At 31.3% G+C, this 19,768-nt stretch overlaps 1 protein-coding gene across 1 annotated transcript; it reads left to right on the forward strand.

Annotated features, from left to right (window-relative positions):
* Window positions 1-10,317: 10,317 nt before the first annotated feature.
* Window positions 10,318-11,566, forward strand: LOC130811242 (protein EXORDIUM-like). The gene has a single exon (XM_057677467.1). It carries the CDS (start codon window positions 10,483-10,485, stop codon window positions 11,431-11,433), a length of 951 nt encoding a protein of 316 aa, XP_057533450.1. The 5' UTR covers window positions 10,318-10,482; the 3' UTR covers window positions 11,434-11,566.
* The last annotated feature ends 8,202 nt before the right edge of the window (window positions 11,567-19,768 follow it).

The raw sequence follows: 19,768 nt of genomic DNA on the forward strand, positions 1-19,768 counted from the left end.
TACTTTATATTCTTATAATTTATATCGGTTGATTTATAATTTTATGTATGAGGTTATAAGTATTATATTTAAACTGCCTCATATAAAAAATTTCATCATATAATATATGTGTCAATTTCATAAAATATTAAACAACTAAAAGTGAATATTAATAATATTTTAGTTTCAGGGGCACCAATTAATGGCAAAATTTCGGCAGAATTTTATTTGTAAGATTAACAATTATTTTACCCTTACTTGCTAAAATTTTAAATACTAGATCAAGAATTCTTATGAGAGACGGTCTTTAATTGGGCCAACCCATTATATATTTTTTAAAAATATTTCAAGTAGACATTAAGAATGTTGTAAGTTGACATTTAAGATATTGAAAATAGGCATTAAGGATACGGTAAGTAAGCATTAAGGTAATGTAAGTAGGCATTAAGAATACGGTAATTAAGCATTAATCTTTAATGGGCTGGCCTTAAGATAAATGAAACAAAATAAATCAACTAAGCTAATTAAAAAAATGAGCTAAAATAAATAAATAAGACAAAATTACTAAAATGAGGGAGTATTTATTATCAAAAAACTTCATAATTAATTTTACATTTTTACTCTTACCAATAGAAAAGCCTACTTTAAATTTTTTTTAAAAAGCCTAGGATCACATGGCCCCGTGGGCTCCAGCATAGCTCTACCACTTTCTACGATCACATCGTGTTGTAATTTTTTTAGCTATGCTATTGAAAATTAATTTAGTTAAGTTATCTAGTTCAATTTAAAAGTGTATCATGATAAGATAGTTTTAATGAAAATTTGTGTTAGTGATAATTAGAGGTTTTTAAAATAAACCCGACTATTTGATATTCACCTAATATAACCGAATTTGATTTTAAAATGATTCAAAACACTGAACTCGAAATTAATCTCATAGTTGGAATGGACACCTCCAATGGTAACTAAGTATCATATAACTCAGGCGAAACACGAGCTTAATTTTCATTGACCCGTTCCTTTAAGCATATGCTATAACAAAAAAGCTTCAATATATCCTAATAGGAAATGTATTCGTTGGCCTGAACTCTGTGTAGTAAATTCTTCCAGCATGCTATTAATTGTTCAACATCTGAACATCATATCACTAATTGACGTAGCAAGTCATGGAGTTTACTTTTCTGATGTGGCTGTATTATATATATAGTGGTTTTTCTTTATGTAACATATTTTATTTTAAAATTATTGATTATTACATTTTATTTTATTTTATTACTTTTTTAAATAATAATTTTGTTATAATACATCATAATAATAATAATAATAATAATAATAATAATAATAATAATAATATATAATTGTAATAATACTACATAATAAAAGAGTTGAAAAATAAAAAATGTATCACATAAATGATTTGGCAAAAATCTATTAGCTACTTATTAATGACGCGTTTTATGAATACCAACTAATTTATGACTACATAAATAATTTTGCTCTCTTACAAAGCTTTTCTTACAAGCTTAATTTAAAACTATCTTTGATAAAAAAAAAAAAAAAAGTAGGAGAATCTATCATAATTGAATATATTTTCTTATTATTAGAAAATACTATTTTTTTTTCCATTCTAGCCTTTTTTTTTATTTTTTCTCATTATTTATAAATTTTTTCAATTGATAATTGGATATATAATTAAATCATGTACATTAGTTTTACTTTTTTTTATCAATTCATCCATGTGTAGAAGGGTATATCGTATAATATCCCAATTTATAAAATTCAAGAATTAAAGATATCTTCTTCACCCCGAAATTTTTAAAGACAGTAAAATTTAAATTTTGATATCAATTTTTAAACTATTCAGCATCAATGAAAACTTACAAGCTTAATCTAAAATTATTTTATTGGATAATATTAAGAGTATTGTTTATATCTAATTTGTTTTTCATATAAATTAATTTTATTTAAACAAGGGTGATTTTTAATATCTTTATTTTTAGAATTTATCACATTCATTCATTATCATAATTAGTTGATATTTATTATTACATTTTATTTATATGTATCTACATACTTACAAATGTGTACGTTGTATATACTACTTAATTAGTAATTATATAATTGACTGATTATAACGTTTTTTTAAGAAAATCATGTTCCTCAGGATACCATATTACTGAGCAAAGCTTCATATCCTTCAAACTCCGTTAGTGTCCAAAGCTTCTACTCCATAACCTCAAGACACCATTACCGACCTAAAATCTCCCTCCCCTGCTCTCCTCTATCGTTCTTTTTTTGTCACAAATTTAATATTCACCATGAACGTTGCAACACCCAAGACATTATCTGCTGAATGGGATGGACTTACTGTGAATCATAGTGTATATTATAGGGTATCACATATATGCGCATATTTTATAAGTCAAGTAGATAATATCCCAGAATAATATGTCAATGAGAGACAGGGTTTGAATGACTTATAAAATGTGTTCTATCTTTAATTTAACGATATGGGACAAACAACCCCAACACCCCTTACATGCGAACCTCTTCAAGTTTGCATGTGGAGTAATAAATTAGGATTAAAAAATCATTTTTTATGAACCTACCATCTAGTTTTAATCAACTGATCTAACATTCGGTTTTGATACCATGTTAAATGCGCTGAACTTATTGTGAATATTAGCATATAATCGTGAATCACGATGTAAACACACTTATAAATTATAAGCCGAGGAGATATCATTCAAACCATTTGACAATAGTAGGAAAAACTTCAATGACTTATAAAATGTGCAGATTGTCTTTAATTTATTGATGTGAAACAAATCATCCCAACATTGTGATTGCAAACACAATCCACCATGGCACTTGCATATCACCTTGCTTAACACCATCACCATCCCCATGAGCTTATTAACATTTTGATGGAATGTTGAGATAAGATATGTGTACGTACCGTGAGAGTAAGGTGTAAGGTATCCGATTGTACATGACCTCTAATTAAGGGGTCTTAAAAATTACGAAAAAATATAAAATTAACAAGACATAAGAAATTATTGCATATTTTTACTTCGCCTTTACTCAATGCAGATTCATGTATTGTACATAGTAACAAGGTATGGTAAGGGTATGTGACCGTAATATATGTGTGCCAAGAATGGGGGACCTGACTAGGTCTAGGATTGCCCATGTCCATGATGCTCAAATACAGTGAATACTAAAGATATATACATTCATACAAATGGGGCTAGACAGGTATGGATCATATATGCTATAAACATATTGCTATATTCCTAATGAGATAAATATCATGCCAGCATTATGATGACAATTTGGCCCCTTCAATACATAAATTATTAATGATACACCAATAATTAAGTACCTTTATTAACTTAATCCTCAAAATTAGTTCTTGTTTTATTGAAAATATAGCTTTCTCTAACAAAGTCTTCCCATGTATTAAATAAAATATTAACTTAATCTTATCCAGTTGAGACTATTACCATATCAAATTATGATTATCTTACAAAATTATTTGATATCTAAACAAAGCTACCTTGGAAACCTAAAATACACACATGCAAGAGCTTTGAGTAGCTAAGTAGCTCTTATTGTTACTTTTGCATTATCCTTTTCTAATACGGTCTTGAAAATTTTGAGACCATGTGCAAAATTTTTATTTTGTGTATTATTTATATTAAATATTTATTTTATTAATAAATTTTAATATATTTTTTTTATTAATTTTTTTGGAAGAAAAAAAAAATCCTATACAATCGATCAACTCCACCGTACTCAAAAGAGGCCGGTTTTCCCAACAATTCTTTAAACTTTCTATGAGCTTGCCTTAAAGTCTCCAAATTCCCAATCACAATGCCACTTATTATCATGATATTCAATGCATTAGTGTCAGCATTTCCCCAAGGCTAATCTAAACTACACTTGTGTTTATTTTTTCTCGTTTTACTTTTGTAATATTTTCAAAGCAGTTTTCAGACAAAATATTTTCAAATACGTTTTATAAAAATTATAAAAAATACATGATAAAAAATTTACATTTAAAATGAATTTAACGAGATATATTTTATCTTCTATATATATTTCTCAAAAATATTAATTAAAATTTTTTTTCCTTAAAGTGAAATATTCTAAATGAGAAAAACATTAGAGAATGAAAAAACTAGTTTAATGTCTTATAGTAGTATACTTTTTATTATCGATTAAACTTGATAACTTAAAAATTGGGAACTGATATCTCATTAAGACGTGCTTATATTAAATATATCACTAAGTTTTCATTGAAGTTGTCTTACCATGAGACGACATCAATTTAATCAGCCCAAATTATTTAAAAAAATAGATTTTTCTATAAGTAGGAATTCATTTTTCCTTGTTAAAGAAATATTTCGCTTTCATCCTACTAGGATAAATATTTATCCCAAAATAAGGAGACTAATGCTTTTATTTTTCCATCACTTTACAACCATTTTTAGTTTACCTTTGAGAACTTATATACTTAACTCATTTCTTTAACTGATTACTATAAGGTTATATGTGATTACCCTAAGACTATAAAAAGTGACCACTTTAAAATGGTATTTGATCCCTTTAATAGTATAAATAATCATTTTAAGACAATAGCTGTATATTTGGTCATTTCAATAAAAACAGACTCACTATAAAACCATCTTATTTGAAAATTTCTCTAAAAATAGAAGTACTCTTTCAAAGCATTTTGATACATCATGTCTTCACAATAAAAAAATTAAAACAAATGTAAAAATGAACTACTTAGAATGCAAACCATCTCATTGACAAACATTCTTGTATAGTTGTATGGTGAACTACTCTATAAGTCAATATTATGTCAAAACTATAAGTGGCTCGCTCAGTTTTTATATGTTTTTCTCAAATAAAATTTACGAATTTTATTGTCAAAGTTTAACTATGAAATTAATCTCATTGATTTATATATGAAAAAACATATTCATGTTGGACATTGATAGATTCGTTTTAATATCTACTTTCTAAATATCAACTTTTTAGAACTTTTTTTTTAAAAAAATTCACAATTAAAATTATTTAACTTTTAAATTTGTATTGAGATTTTGCAAAAAAATAAATAGGAAGAACGAATAAAAATAGTGAGAGTAAAATTTAATGCTCTCATCTAAAAAACCAAAATTCAAAGTTTATTTCTTAGTCTACATAAACAACATAATATTATCCTTTCAAATTAGCATCCCACAAAGTCAAAAGGTTCATGAAAATAAAATATTAGCATTGTGAATTCTATAGAAAAAAATTATTCAAAAAATAGAAAGCCTAAAGTTTCTGTCTTATTTAATTCATCTTCAACTAATAATAGTTAATAAAAAATTCAATTATACTAATATAAGGCAACTCGAAAAAGCATAATAACGTATGTATTCTGTATTCACCTCCTATAAAAGAATTAAATCATCTTTTTTTATATTTGTAGCAATTTTATAACCTAACCTCGAGTCATGAGTAGACTATCCACAAAGAACCAAATTCTTTTTTTCTCATTTTTATAATGATTTTATAATGATTCTCTAGTCTACTTTCGAATCAAGAGTCATATCAAAATGCATTAATATTATTAATTGTCTAGTTATGATGTGATAATCTTACTTCAGCATGTTATCGAAAAATAAAATTAATAAATTTTAAAGAAAATTGTTAGAATCTTATTACTTGTTGTAATAAGTTTTTTACAGAATAATTACTGTAGTTTATACGAAAAATAAATTTTATTTAATTTTTATTCTAAAGGGAGAAAAACTTATCCAAATGCAACCGTTAGGTATGTTATGTTAAGCATGTGACAAGAACTTAAATATTATAAAATATTAGAATAAAATTATTGAAAAATATGTGAGGATTATAAATATTAAAAAAAAAAAGATAATCAAGACTAATTATGTCAACAAAAACTATATGAATAGAACAATTTTTGTGAGAATAACGTCAATATAAACCACCTAAAATTACTAACGAAAACATGAAAAAAAGAGCAAATAATATTTTTGGCCTTTTAACCAATTAATAAACCAACTAAAAAGTTGTTTACAAAATATGTAATTTCTTCATTTCAAATTAGTGGCAATTTTAGCAATATTTGTACTATTCACTTATATTTTTAATTTGTAAATAACTTTTAATCTATAAGTTCAAATATAGTTAAGTAAGATCTTGTTTGATTTGTCTCTAAACAAAGATTATTAATATCAAAATTTTATAATTTTTTATTATAGATAATTAGAGATATTAAAGATTGAAATAGAGTATTAAATTATGTAAAAAAAAAATGTCGCAAGCAGTCGATATTTTTATGGCATGGACAGCTAATACATTGCTGTGTCCTGCAAAATAGGATTCCTTTATGGAAACAATTTAGTTTTGATTCGATGGATTTAAGAGAAATAGACATAGATTTATGCAGAGTGATGTAAGAATGCGATTTATAAAGACCGGATTTAAGTCCCCTATAACTAATCACATTTTTTTTAATTTAACTGCGTGCTTTGTTTTTGTGTACTAAATTACAACACTCTTCAGTTTCACGCGCGCTAATGGTCGTTGTCATAGTATTTAATTAACTAATCTATTTAAGCCCTACTTGTATTATACCGGTGCATTAAGCCATTGTACGTGGACGCTTAGGCAATACAAATTTTAAATTTAGTGTTTTAGTTTTTAGCTTATTTTACCGGTTAAATTTATTGGCTTTTTTTATTCGTCATCTTTAAGTTTAAGACAAGTTAATTGTTTAGGGAGATATTGAGTAAAATAAATACTGATTGTTAGTTTTTTATTAGAAGTAAAAGTGGGACAACAAAAAATCGAAAAAAACTAACAAAAACTAGTTTTTTTATTTTTTATTTTTTTTATTTTGACTTTAAAACCATTTACTAAATATGTTTTTTTTTTTAATTTTTTACCAACTAATAAACCAATAGTCAGAAAAAACCAAACTCGAAAATCATAATGGTGCCGGATGATTTCTACTTAAATTTATGGGCATGGGGTACTCAATTTTGTGTCATGGCAACCAATTAACCCTTTAGAATTATTTTCCAATTAATCAATCTATTTTTTCTCAAATTAAGTTGGACTAGGACTGAATCCCATCCTTATCCACAGACCACAATGCTAGTCTTTGTACACAAAAGTTTATGTTTCAACCTCATTAAATGCTAGAAAAATATTAAGGTGAAATAATACATTACAAAAGTTTTCATTAGAACCAATTATTAACAGCTTGTTAAATAATTTTATTTTATTTAGGTATAAATATATATTTTGATGCTTAAACCATCTAATGACACTTGATTAGATGTGTTGATTCGAGTCATCGAGTTGTTGTCGAGTTAGATATTTTAGGTCAGTTTGAAATCTGATCGTGTGTCCATTTTGAATTTTACATAATTGTAATCAGTTCTAAAGTTGTGTCATCTCGGATTCGTTTATAAAGTCGGATAAATATCATTCAATTTTAAACACCTTTGCACACAACCATCTAATGCTACTGCTTTATAAATTAGGTGATTCAAAAAAACTTGTTATGAATCAAATAATCTACCACTACAACAAATTTAATTTTTCGCGACATTGGATTTAGTAGCATTAAAAAAATATCACTAAATTATATTTTTAGTGTAATAATTATTAGTTTTTATTTTAAGTTTTACTATAAAGTGATTTAGCAACACTTTATTTGGTCTTTAGTGGCATATGCAATTGTTACTATAGTTTTTAGTGGCATTTATGAGAAATGTCACTAGATCCTGTGTCGCAAAAAACTTTACTGTGATTTTTTAATATGCTGTTAAAGGGTCTAATAAATGTCACTAAATCCTCTATATATTATAAATTTGATGTAGTGGCATTTAAATTAAATTTCGCTAAATATATCTCATTAATAGCAAATTATATTGTAGTATACAACAATATATTGCTCGTAATAGTGTATTTAAAATCATCTAGTCAAATAATATATAGTCATCTAGTTGCTAGCCTATTGATGAAATTTTAAAAGCACCTCAAAAAAGGAGTCAACTCACTTAGTTTTAGTTTGTTGATTACACTTTAATCAAAATACTCTCACATTGTTGTCAAAGTATTACCAAAGTACCAACAAACTATAACGGCGAGTAACAATTATAATTCACAAATTGTTATAGAGACGGTCTCTTTGAGAGATGCATTAAATATATGGGCTAAATAGTCCAATTAATATAAATTAATGAGAAAATAAAAATATGAGCTTATTATTTTAAGGTCGTCTGTCTCTCACAAAGGTATCTCATTATAGTTAGTTGACAAATAACAATAACGACCCATTTGGTTAACAGTACTAATTGGTGATAATAGAATGATTTGTAGTACAAATTTTCATGATATGTATCATGTTATTTCTATGGTAATGAAAGTTTAATCATAAAAAAGTTTTTTTGCTCACAACTTTCTATTAACACCTAATAACACATGTTCAAATGATAATGCATTAGAATGAATTTTGTTAAGGATATGAGGTTGTTGAAGGAAATACGCATAACCATTAAATTTGTCAAAATATAATTCTACTAAAATTACACTAAATTTTAATTATTATTTCTACTATTAAAAATCGATTACGAAACAAGACTAAAAGTAAACACAAGACAAATGAGAGATCCAAAACTGTACTCTGATGAGTGGATGTTGGTCAATTACTAAAGTTGAGGTAATACTTCTATGAAATATCCCTTGTCTTTAAAAAATTGGTAGTAGGAAGGGAGTCATAATGAGAAGAAAAGGAGAAGGTAGGCGCCGGGTAGAGGCCTAGAGAATAAGAATGAAGGGCGTGAAGGTGAGGTGTGAGGAAGGTCGGTACTTGTGGCTCCCATCACACAATCCATGTCAGTCATTGGATGCGTCTCTCAATCTATCAACATAAATGCAAAAAGTCCGTGACACGTCACCATCATCTTAAGTCTAAGTTTTAAAGCCAGCAACAGCCAGCATGGCCTTTTTCAAATTTTCATAATAGTTTGGTAAGTATTGCCATTTGCCAGTTGGACTTCTCACCCTTCCCCATACTACAGCCTGGTGCCTGCCTATTACTCTCCCCTTTCCCTCTCTTCTTCAACGTCTCTTTTTTTCTTTCTTTTTTCTTTTCTACCCCTCATTCTACTAACTAAACGCCTTTTGGCAGGGTCGACCATAGTCCATAAGCAAGAGTAAAAAGGATTTGTATTCAGGGCCAACGAAAAAAGTTGATAAATTTTATCTTTATATACATTAAACTTGAGACCTTATGTGATTAAATTATCCATTTAATTATTAAGTCAAAGTGTTATTAATAATAACTATTACTTTATTTACTAATTATTCAATTATAAATGCATGATTATCCAACAAAAAGCGGATAATATCGAGCTCTATGATTGACGTGTAATATTTTTTTATGTTATAAATTTATAATTATAAATATATATTTTATAATTAGGGCCCATAATTATTTTTCGCCCCGAGCCCCTAAAATCTCAGGGTCGGCCTTGCTTTGGCTTTGGCGTGAATACAATGATTTTCATATGTGGCATTAGAAAAACATAAATTCGTGTCAGAGATCATCTCTAATTAGGCTGACCCATTATATATTTTGTAAAATATTATACGTAGACATTAAAAATGATGTAAGTAACATTTAAGATATTGAAAGTAGACATTAAAAATACAATAAGTAGGCATAAAAAATTATGCTAATTACTATGACGTAAGGAGAAATAATAAGTGATAAAATTATATTCGAAGTAAATAATATTGATGGAAAATTGAAATAAGTAATGATTATTATTATTATTATTTGAAATTATAAAAAGAAGTAAAACATTTATTAAAAAAGTAAGGGATCATAATGAGAAAAATTGTACATTAAAACAATTTTAAACATTAAGAATGTAATTACATAATGCTACATTGTTAAGTTGTGTTTCTTAAATGGTGTAATTTATCAAAAAAATGTTTCAAAATATAAAACATTATAATAAAAACACCTTTGTAAAATTTATCATTTAACACCTAATATACTCACACATTCCTTATTTACCAACCTTTATCTACAAATGAGAAAAATTGAAGAACATAAAGATAATCCATCTCTTGGTCTACACACTTCCCCTTTTAAAAGGGCAATAAAGAAATTTTGAACATGCCAGCCCATCCAAACATGGGTCCCACAACGCGTATCTATGAAGCTGTTACCTTATTGTATTATCGTCCTTTTCCGTGCCTAAGAATTAATTTTTGTATTGCCTTTTTCTGTCTTTTTCCCATCACCTTCCCTTCAAACTCATCCACTTTATACCCTATTTAAACCCCCAAAACCCCTCCTATTTTATTCATCCAAATCCCATTCTTCTTCACAAACCAAACACTTCCTAAACCCAAAAATACCCCCCCCCCCAAAAAAAACCCAAATTTTGAATATTAAAAATGACTTCAAATACTCAAAAATTCTTACCAATAATCTTCACAATTATTTTCTCTCTTCTCCAAATCTCCATAGCAGGAAGAAACAAGTTTAATCAACAAATAGAAGACCCATCTACAACTTCCCTCCTTCAATACCACCAGGGCCCACTTCTTTCTGGTAAAATCACTGTTACTTTGATTTGGTATGGTAAATTCTCCCCTTCCCAAAAAGCCATTGTTTCTGATTTCATCACCTCACTGTCACCCACCAAATCTCACAGCCACCACCCATCAGTTGCCACTTGGTGGAACTCCATTGGTAAATACTACCACATGGCAAACAAAAGAGCTTCATCCTTATCCTTAACCTTAGGTAAACCAGTCATTGACGAGTCTTACTCACTCGGTAAATCACTCACTAACAAACACCTTGTCGAACTCGCTTCTAAAGGGGGGAAATTCAATTCAATCAACGTTGTATTGACTTCATCCGACGTGGCAGTTGCTGGGCTCTGTTCAAGCCGGTGCGGTACCCACGGGTCAAGCTCCAAAATGGGTCATACCCACAAGTTCGCTTACATTTGGGTTGGTAACTCGGAAACCCAATGCCCGGGTCAATGCGCCTGGCCATTTCACCAGCCCATTTACGGCCCACAAAGCCCACCATTGGTTGCCCCGAATAACGATGTGGGTATTGATGGAATGATAATAAACTTAGCTTCATTAATGGCGGCAACGGTTACAAACCCGTTTGGAAATGGGTTTTACCAAGGTCCGAAAGAGGCCCCACTTGAAGTTTCTTCAGCTTGTCCTGGGGTTTATGGAAAAGGAGCTTACCCGGGATATGCAGGGAATTTGTTGGTGGATGAAACAAGTGGGGCCAGTTATAATGCAAATGGTGTGAATGGAAGGAAGTATTTGTTGCCTGCTTTGTATGATCCTTCTACTTCTTCTTGCTCTACGCTTGTGTAGAGTGTATAATTGTACAAGTAATTGGTTAAATGGTTATAGTAGTAGTACTACGATAAATTTAAGTTAGAACAAAAAAATACCAAGAGTAATGTACTTGAGCAAGTAGAAATATTCATTCATTCATTTTGTTGAATTTAATTTGTTTATCTTTTTGCCATTTTTTAATATTTAAGGTATTTATCATATAAATCTTAGTGTTTTTTTCCTTTTTACTTTGTTATATTTTAATTTTAGAAATATTTTATATTTCAACTAGAAATGATAGAGTTTTGCAACCTTTAGTTTTAAGTTTAACCATAAATCACTAGAACTTCACTTCAATTGATTAAACCAGTCCCTCTGTTATACCCTCTATTCTTAGAGTTCTACAATTTATTTTTTACTTTAGTCCGTTTTTATTATTCTTTTAGGTAATATTCCTAATAGCTTATAATTTTTATTTGATTATTTTATTAATATTTTGAATGTAGTAATAGAACAATATCACGGAATTCATTGAGAAAGGAAAGATAAATTATAAAACACTTTATTAGAAGATTGAATAAATAGTTGTTAATAATGTTGAGCTGATATCTATATATACAGCTAACATACAAAACAGAAAGTTTTTTCCTTTTTTAAAAAAAATACAAAACATAAAGTTTGTAACAGAATTAATAGTTTCGTTCTTAAATATATTTATTACTGATAGTAATATATTTTGTGGATAAAATATGACCATCAATAACAAATAATCCTTCCTATTTACTTAATATATCCCATTTGACTTTTCACTATTTTTTAAGTGGTTAAATAGGACCACATATGAAAGAAAGAGCGTAGTGTTTTTAAATTTTGATAAGAGTAAAATGGGATTGATAAGTGTAAAGGTATTAAAAAGTTAAATTTAGTAAGGGTAAATTAATAAAGTTAGCATATCTAAAATAGAAATGAGACATTTAAGATGACTTGATAAAATAAAAAAATAAAACACTTAAAATGAATAGGAGGAAGTATATAATAAAACAGAATAAATGTTAATATGAGCTAGCTAGTAGCTATATGTGACGTGATGAACCTTTTTTATGCTCGTGACAATTACCTGCTCTTTCAAATGGGTTCAGAAGCATCGTTTTAACAAATAGGAGTAATACTTGTACAAACCTTTGGTACTAATTTACTCCTAGCATATGCTTTATGTTTTTACATAATAACCATGAGTGTTCATAATCAGGTACCCAGAATGTCGGGTATCAAATTTAGTGGCCCGTGTCCCGACCCAATTTATCCGGGTACCCGAATATCGATTACCCAGATAATTCAGGTTGGGACACCGGGTATCCGATTTTATTTATAACACTTTATAAAAACTAAAAAAAATAGAATTAATCATTTGTTCAATGCACCATTACAGATTTGAAAATGTTATGCAATATGTATACGCATATTTCAGTAGGCAGTAGCTACTTTAACGGTGTTTTAAAGTAGTTTTTAATTCTAATAAATGAGTTAATACTTAATTTCTCTTGTTCAATGCACCATCAGTAAAAAACATAACAGGTAATAGCCGTAATTTGGTCCATTCGAGTTTAGACTTTAAAATTTAAAATATCTGAGAATTCTTTGAGTGTTATGGTATATATAAAATTAAAGGGACGAAGTATTATTTAGTCCCAAAAGTCAGCAGCCGCAACTGAACCAACAAAATAATTTTCGAAAAAAAATTTGTCTATTATAATGGGTTGGTAGGTACTTGTTAATATTTATTTTGTGGCCCATGACCCGACCTAATTGAGACAGGTCTTGTACCCGACCCGCAACATAAATATTTTTCTGAAAATTGACACCCCAAATAATAACAAGTAATTTTGCAAAAAAAAAAAAAATTAAATAAATAAAACACAAAAGGCCACCCTTACTTACCACCACTATACAATCCCACCCAACCCTCTTCCTCACCACCTCTGCCACTCTACTCCCTTCCTCCCCTCTCCTCACAACACTCCACCCACTAACTACTTGTTTGGGTGGCAGAGATGGCGTGGAATAGGTTTGGGTGAGATGGCAGTGGTGGTAAGTATCAGGGTTGCCTATTTGTTTTTTTTTTTTAAATTAAAATTTTAATGTTTCTTTCTTTTTTGCAAGATTACCTGTTATAATAGTTAAAAAAAATTGAGGATATGCTGGGGCTTGGGAACAAATTGGTACCAAAGATTGGTTTATATAAAAATAATTTGAAATAGGAATCATTCGAAGCAAATAGGTGATAGGTGAAATTAGTCATGTAATTTAAATAGTAATATTATCATTTAATTAATGGGAAATACGGATATAAAGTGGGGCATATGGATATTGGCAACACAAATAAACTCTCATTATCCGGTGACTACTATCTATGGTAAGTTGGATTTTTCATAAACATATCCACACAATACTAACAAAATTCATGTAACAACCCAGCTTACCGTTGACTGGGTAAACAGAGTTATCACGGGATTTATTTTCCAAAAAACTTAAATCGGATCTCCAAAACCTGAGCAAACGGATCACCAGCTTTTAGTGTAACTAACTCAGCTAAATCTCAAACCAAACATTTAACCTAAACATAAAGTAATCATACAATTCACTTCGAGTCCAATATAACCAACATAATCAGAACTAATATACATTTAACAAATTCCTAATACAAACTATAAACTCTCACGGGCTCAGCTCAAAAGGACATCCTTGGCACCCTCATCAACATTGCTAACCCAATTGTTCCCGACCGGATTCGATCTGTAATCGACTAATAGATGGAAACAACAGGAAATCAGATTAAACTGAATGAGAAGTAACAATCCAAAACAATACAATACAACAATTCAAAACAATAGTTTAAAAGCAACATCAGTTCCCTAGATCTATGTGCGCACAGAGAGACTAGTTGAGAGAAACATTCATAGCTCTAAGACTATGTCACTCTCGGGTGAGGCTAGTCAATATTTGAATGACAATTCACCTCAAAACAGGAGAATATGAGACAATGTCTCACTACTCCGTCAATGACCAGCTCGTAAGCTCGATCCACTGAACATATCAATATCAGTATAATTATTCATAAACAAGTTATTTCAATCATATAAATTTCACAAACTTTAATAAAACATTTTTACAAATTGTAGTCTGGCCAAACCCGTTTTAAGGGACTGTTACTACTCACAGACGATGTTGCTTCAAGGTAACAAATCCAGCTATCAACTAGAAGGGTTCTTCGATGATATCGTCTCCTGAAGCATAACAAGATCACAACATCACTAGAGAGCGTTTGATACTACTATACTAACATATAATCTATTACATCTCCTCCTAAGACCGCAACTTAACCAAGAGTTATGCTAGCATTCTAACCTTTAAAATCTCACAGTCGATTCAAGAATATCAAATTACCCAATATTACTAGTCTCCAATTTTGATCAAGACTCAACTTACACATTTTAGTCAAAATTTAACAATACCCAATACAATTGTATCTCAAATGTTTAATTTCAGGAGGTTTTTGATTGAAAAGATTAATTTGGTAAAAGTATGGCAATAGAATATAATGTAATCAAGAAATGGTAATCCAATTTATGATTTTCCTTATTTATGCGTTTTTTTAGCAAAAATTAATAATAATATTTATACTCGACTATAATTCACGAAATTAATATATAACTTATATTTCATATATATATGTACAGAAAACTTTTCGTTTAAAAGAAAATATTAATATTTACTATTTTAATTTATATTATTCTAGATTATGCGATTTTTGACAATTTCAATGAATAAATCATATAAATTAAATTACAACGAATTAATTCACCAAAATTTTCAGAAAATTTAATTTATATATACTAAACACATATAAAATTTTTGGGCATAATTTTATGTAAATAAATATATGTAAGAATTTATACCTTTAATATTTTCACTATTAATTAAATTTCTTTGTTGTAGAATTTTTTTAGCCACAATATTAGCTTTCCCCCTTGAATTTCTATATAAATACTATTATTAGAAAATTTTTGAGAATTTTTAGGAATTAGATTATATTTGTGAAATTATTTTTTCTGATTTCCTTCTTCTTCTGTTTTTACCCACGGTAACTTTACATTATTTATAGGCTAAAGATTTTTTATTATTCTAATTCTTCCTTCATGGCCAAGAAAAAAATTAGTTTAAGAACTATATAATCATGCCATCTAAATAAAAACTAAGTGGAACATATGCCACCTAGCTTAGCCTTGCCGCCAACACTAGATCTTTTTTTTTTTTAATATATATTATTATTATTATTATTGTTATTATTATTATTATTATTATTATTATTATTATTATTATTATAATAACCTACTTAACTCACTTCATTCATGGTAAATTTTCTAATTAATTTAAAGCCCAAAATAATTTTATTTATTTTAAATTCCCGAATGTCACATTCTACCCAACTTAAGAAGAATTTCGTCCTCGAAGTTGAACAAAACATATACTCAAATATCCAACTAACATACATATCGTAAATCTATGTTGATCAAGTTCTCATACTTATGCCCTATAAGAATCTACATTTAGCGACTAACCATTTTAACCATCCACACTTACTAAAATAGTTCTGAATCCAAAAATCCTACCCAACTTAGAATAAAGTTCGTCCTCGAACTTAACTCTTTAAGACTAAGGAGATGCAATAGCTATAAAACGATAAAAATATAAATACCTAAGTAAACAACCAAGGATAATCACGTCTCATGGCATCTTTTGCCTCCCACGTGGCTTCTTCGGTAACGTGATTAGACCATAGCACTTTCACAAGTGCTACACTACCTCGACGAGTATCACGCGTCTTCTTATCTAGAATCTGAACGGGAGTCTCTTCATACTGCAAGGTGTCATCCAGGGTTAATTGTTCTGCCTGAAGGATGCGTGAGTCATCCCGGATGTACTGCCTTAGTTGGGATACGTGAAACATGTGATGCACTCTATCAATAGACGTAGGTAACGCAAGTCGATATGCTACCTCGCCTATGCGCTCAAGGATCTCGTAGGGTCCAATGAATCTTGGACTGAGCTTACCCTTCCTCCCAAACCACATCACACCTTCAATTGGAGAGACTCGAAGGAAGACTTTATCTCCAACTTGAAATTCAAGAGGTTGACGTCGTTGGTCTGCGTAACTCTTTTGCCTATCCTGCGCTGCTCTCATCCTCCTTCGTATCAACTGGACTTGTTCGATCATTTCTTGAATCAAAGGCGGTCCCACAGTTACCGTATCCGAACTATCAATCCAACATACAGGGCTACGACAACTACGACCATAAAGTGCCTCGAATGGTGCCATCCCAATACTCGAATGATAACTGTTATTATACGAGAACTCAATCATATCCAACTTATCGTCCCATGAACCCCCAAAATCTAAGACACATGCTCGTAACATATCCTCAAGCGTCTGTATAGTCCGTTCTGTCTGTCCATCTGTAGCTGGGTGAAACGCTGTGCTCATTCTCAACTCAGTACCCAAATAATCCTGTAGCTTTTGCCAAAAATTAGACAAAATCGAGCATCTCTATCTGAGATTATGTCTCGTGGAACTCCGTGATGTCTCATCACTTGCTGTCGATACGCTAAGGCCAACTGATGCTTGTTCCAGGTGTCCTTCATCGGAATGAAATGTGCCGATTTTGTCAATCGATCAACTATGACCCAAATCATATTGTTGCCCTTTGTAGTCCTCGGTAGTTCACACACAAAATCCATAGATATCGATTCCCACTTCCACTCGGGTATCAGCAACGGGTGAAGTAAACCTTGAGGTCGACGGTGATCTATCTTGACCTTCTGGCAGGTTAGGCATTTGGCAACAAAATTAGTGATGTGCTTTTTCATACCATGCCACCAAAATGTTCTCCTGAGATCTTGGTACATCTTGTTAGTTCCCGGATGTATGGAGAAACATGAACTATGCGCCTCTCTCAGAATACAAGTACGTAGGTCTGAATCGTTAGGCACGCACCATCTATAGTCGTATCGCAAACTACTATCCTCGTGTAGGCCAAAATGTGGGTCGGGTGTTTCTACCACCAGAGATGCCTTCTCAATCAAATGTGTATCATTAGTCTGTTTCATCCTAATCTCTTCCAACAAATCAGATGTTACCTCCATCATCGACGCCACTACCCCATGGTCTACTATCTCGATACCCATCTCCTCTATTTCTTCTCTTAAACGCACTCTAGCTAAGGCATTACATAAACTATGTACAACTTTCCGGCTCAAAGCATCAGCGACGACATTAGCTTTTCCCTCATGGTATCGGATCTCCAGATTATAATCTGAAATCAGCTCTAGCCATCGCCGTTGCCTCATATTCAACTCCCTCTGGGTGAATATGTACTTCAGGCTTTTGTGATCAGACAAGACCTTAAAATTAGTACGATATAAATAGTGTCTCCATATGTTGAGAGCGATGACTACTGCAACTAACTCCACGTCATGTGTCGGATAGTTGATCTCATAGGTCTTTAGTTGCCGTGAAGCATACGCAATGACGCACCCATTTTGCATTAACACACACCCCAAACCATTTTTCGATGCATCAGTGTACAACTCGAATTCTGACTCTCCATCAGGTAGTGCTAAGATAGGTGCAGAAGTCAGTCGTGTCTTGAGAATCCTAAAAGCTTTATCGTACTGTTCATTCTAAAAAAATCGTATATCTTTTCTGGTCAACTGCGCAACGGTCGCGCAATCTTGGAAAAGTCGCGTACAAATCTTCGGTAATACCTCACCAAACCTAAGAAACTTTGAACTTCAGACGCGTGCTTGGGTATAGACCTAGTCGAGATTGCCTCCACCTTCGTCGGGTCTACCGGTATACCCTCACTAGATACTATGTGCCCAAGAAAAGAAACCTTGCGTAGCCAAAATTCGCACTTTGAGAATTTGGCATACAACTTGTGCTCGCTCAAGGTCTGTAATACGATCCTCAAATGTTCGACATGCTGATCCTTGTCCTTAGAATAAACTAAAATATCATCAATGAATATTACAATGAACCGATAAAGGTACGCGGTAAAGATGTTGTTCATGAGGGCCATGAATGTCGCCGGTGCGTTGGTTAAACCAAAGGGCATAACAGTAAACTCATAATGCCCATATCGTGTCCTAAAGGCATCTTAGGGATATCCTTTGGCGAGATGTTCAACTGATGATAGCCAAACCTCAAATCGATCTTAGAGAACACTGATGCACCTCTGAGCTGATCGAACAGGTCATCTATCTTAGGAAGAGGATATTTGTTCTTCACAGTTGCCCGATTGAGCTCTCGATAATCTACACATAACCTAATGGATCCATCTTTCTTCTTAACGAAGAGAACGGGTGCGCCCCAAGGAGACACGCTTGGGCGTATATAACCCTTATCTAACAATTCTTGCAGTTTCACCTTTAACTCTGCTGTCTCTCTAGGTGCCATGCGATATGGAGCCTTAGATATAGGACTCGTGCCCGGTACAAGATCAATCGTCAAATCAACTGCTCTCGGAGGTGGTAATCCAGGTATCTCAGAGGGAAAGACATCCTTAAACTCACGTACTACACGTATCTCTCCTATCTCGGGTGTGCTCATCGTCATATCTACTACGTGACATAGAATTATCGAGTAATTCCTCCTCAAATATGTTTTCAGTTTGATAACAGATATGATCTTAGTGTGATTCCTTGGCACAAAACACTTAAAAGTCACTCTCTGCCCTTTAGGCCCTCGTATAGCTACTTTCTTCATCCAACAATCAATGCTTGCCTTGTACTTCCTCAGCCAATCCATACCCAAGATAACATCAAAATTATCTAAAGGAAACTCTATCAAATCTACGCGTAAATCCATTCCCATGAAGTCTAAAGCTATATCCCTATACACTCGTTGACATAAGATTCTCTCGCCCGATGGTTGTGTAAACTCACTATTTATCTCAAGCAAACTAGACAAAAGCAACTTTGATACACACGAAGATGCAACGAATGAATAAGATGCTCCCGAATCAAATAAAACATATGCAGGTTTATTGTTGACTAAGAACATACCCGTAATAACTCCTGGTGTAACCTCTGCTTCATCTCTCTTGAGAGTCATAAGCTTCCCTGTAGCCTTGGTGCCGCTAACTGGTGTACCGACAGATGGTCTAGATGAACTTCCCATAGCGGACCCCTGACTCTGCGAACCATGCCCAAAAGATGCTAGCGGTCGACCCTGCCTTCTATCCTAAGTTACACCAGCTTGACTGCCGGTCGGTTTCTATGCTGGACCTTGCAGTATACCCCTTAAACCTTGCTC

Source organism: Amaranthus tricolor, chromosome 4, assembly GCF_026212465.1.
Source record: "Amaranthus tricolor cultivar Red isolate AtriRed21 chromosome 4, ASM2621246v1, whole genome shotgun sequence".
Lineage (NCBI taxonomy): Eukaryota > Viridiplantae > Streptophyta > Magnoliopsida > Caryophyllales > Amaranthaceae > Amaranthus > Amaranthus tricolor.

Excerpts from the sequence above, each read along its gene's own strand:
- LOC130811242 (XM_057677467.1), top strand. The coding sequence starts at position 10,483 with ATGACTTCAAATACTCAAAAATTCTTACCAATAATCTTCACAATTATT.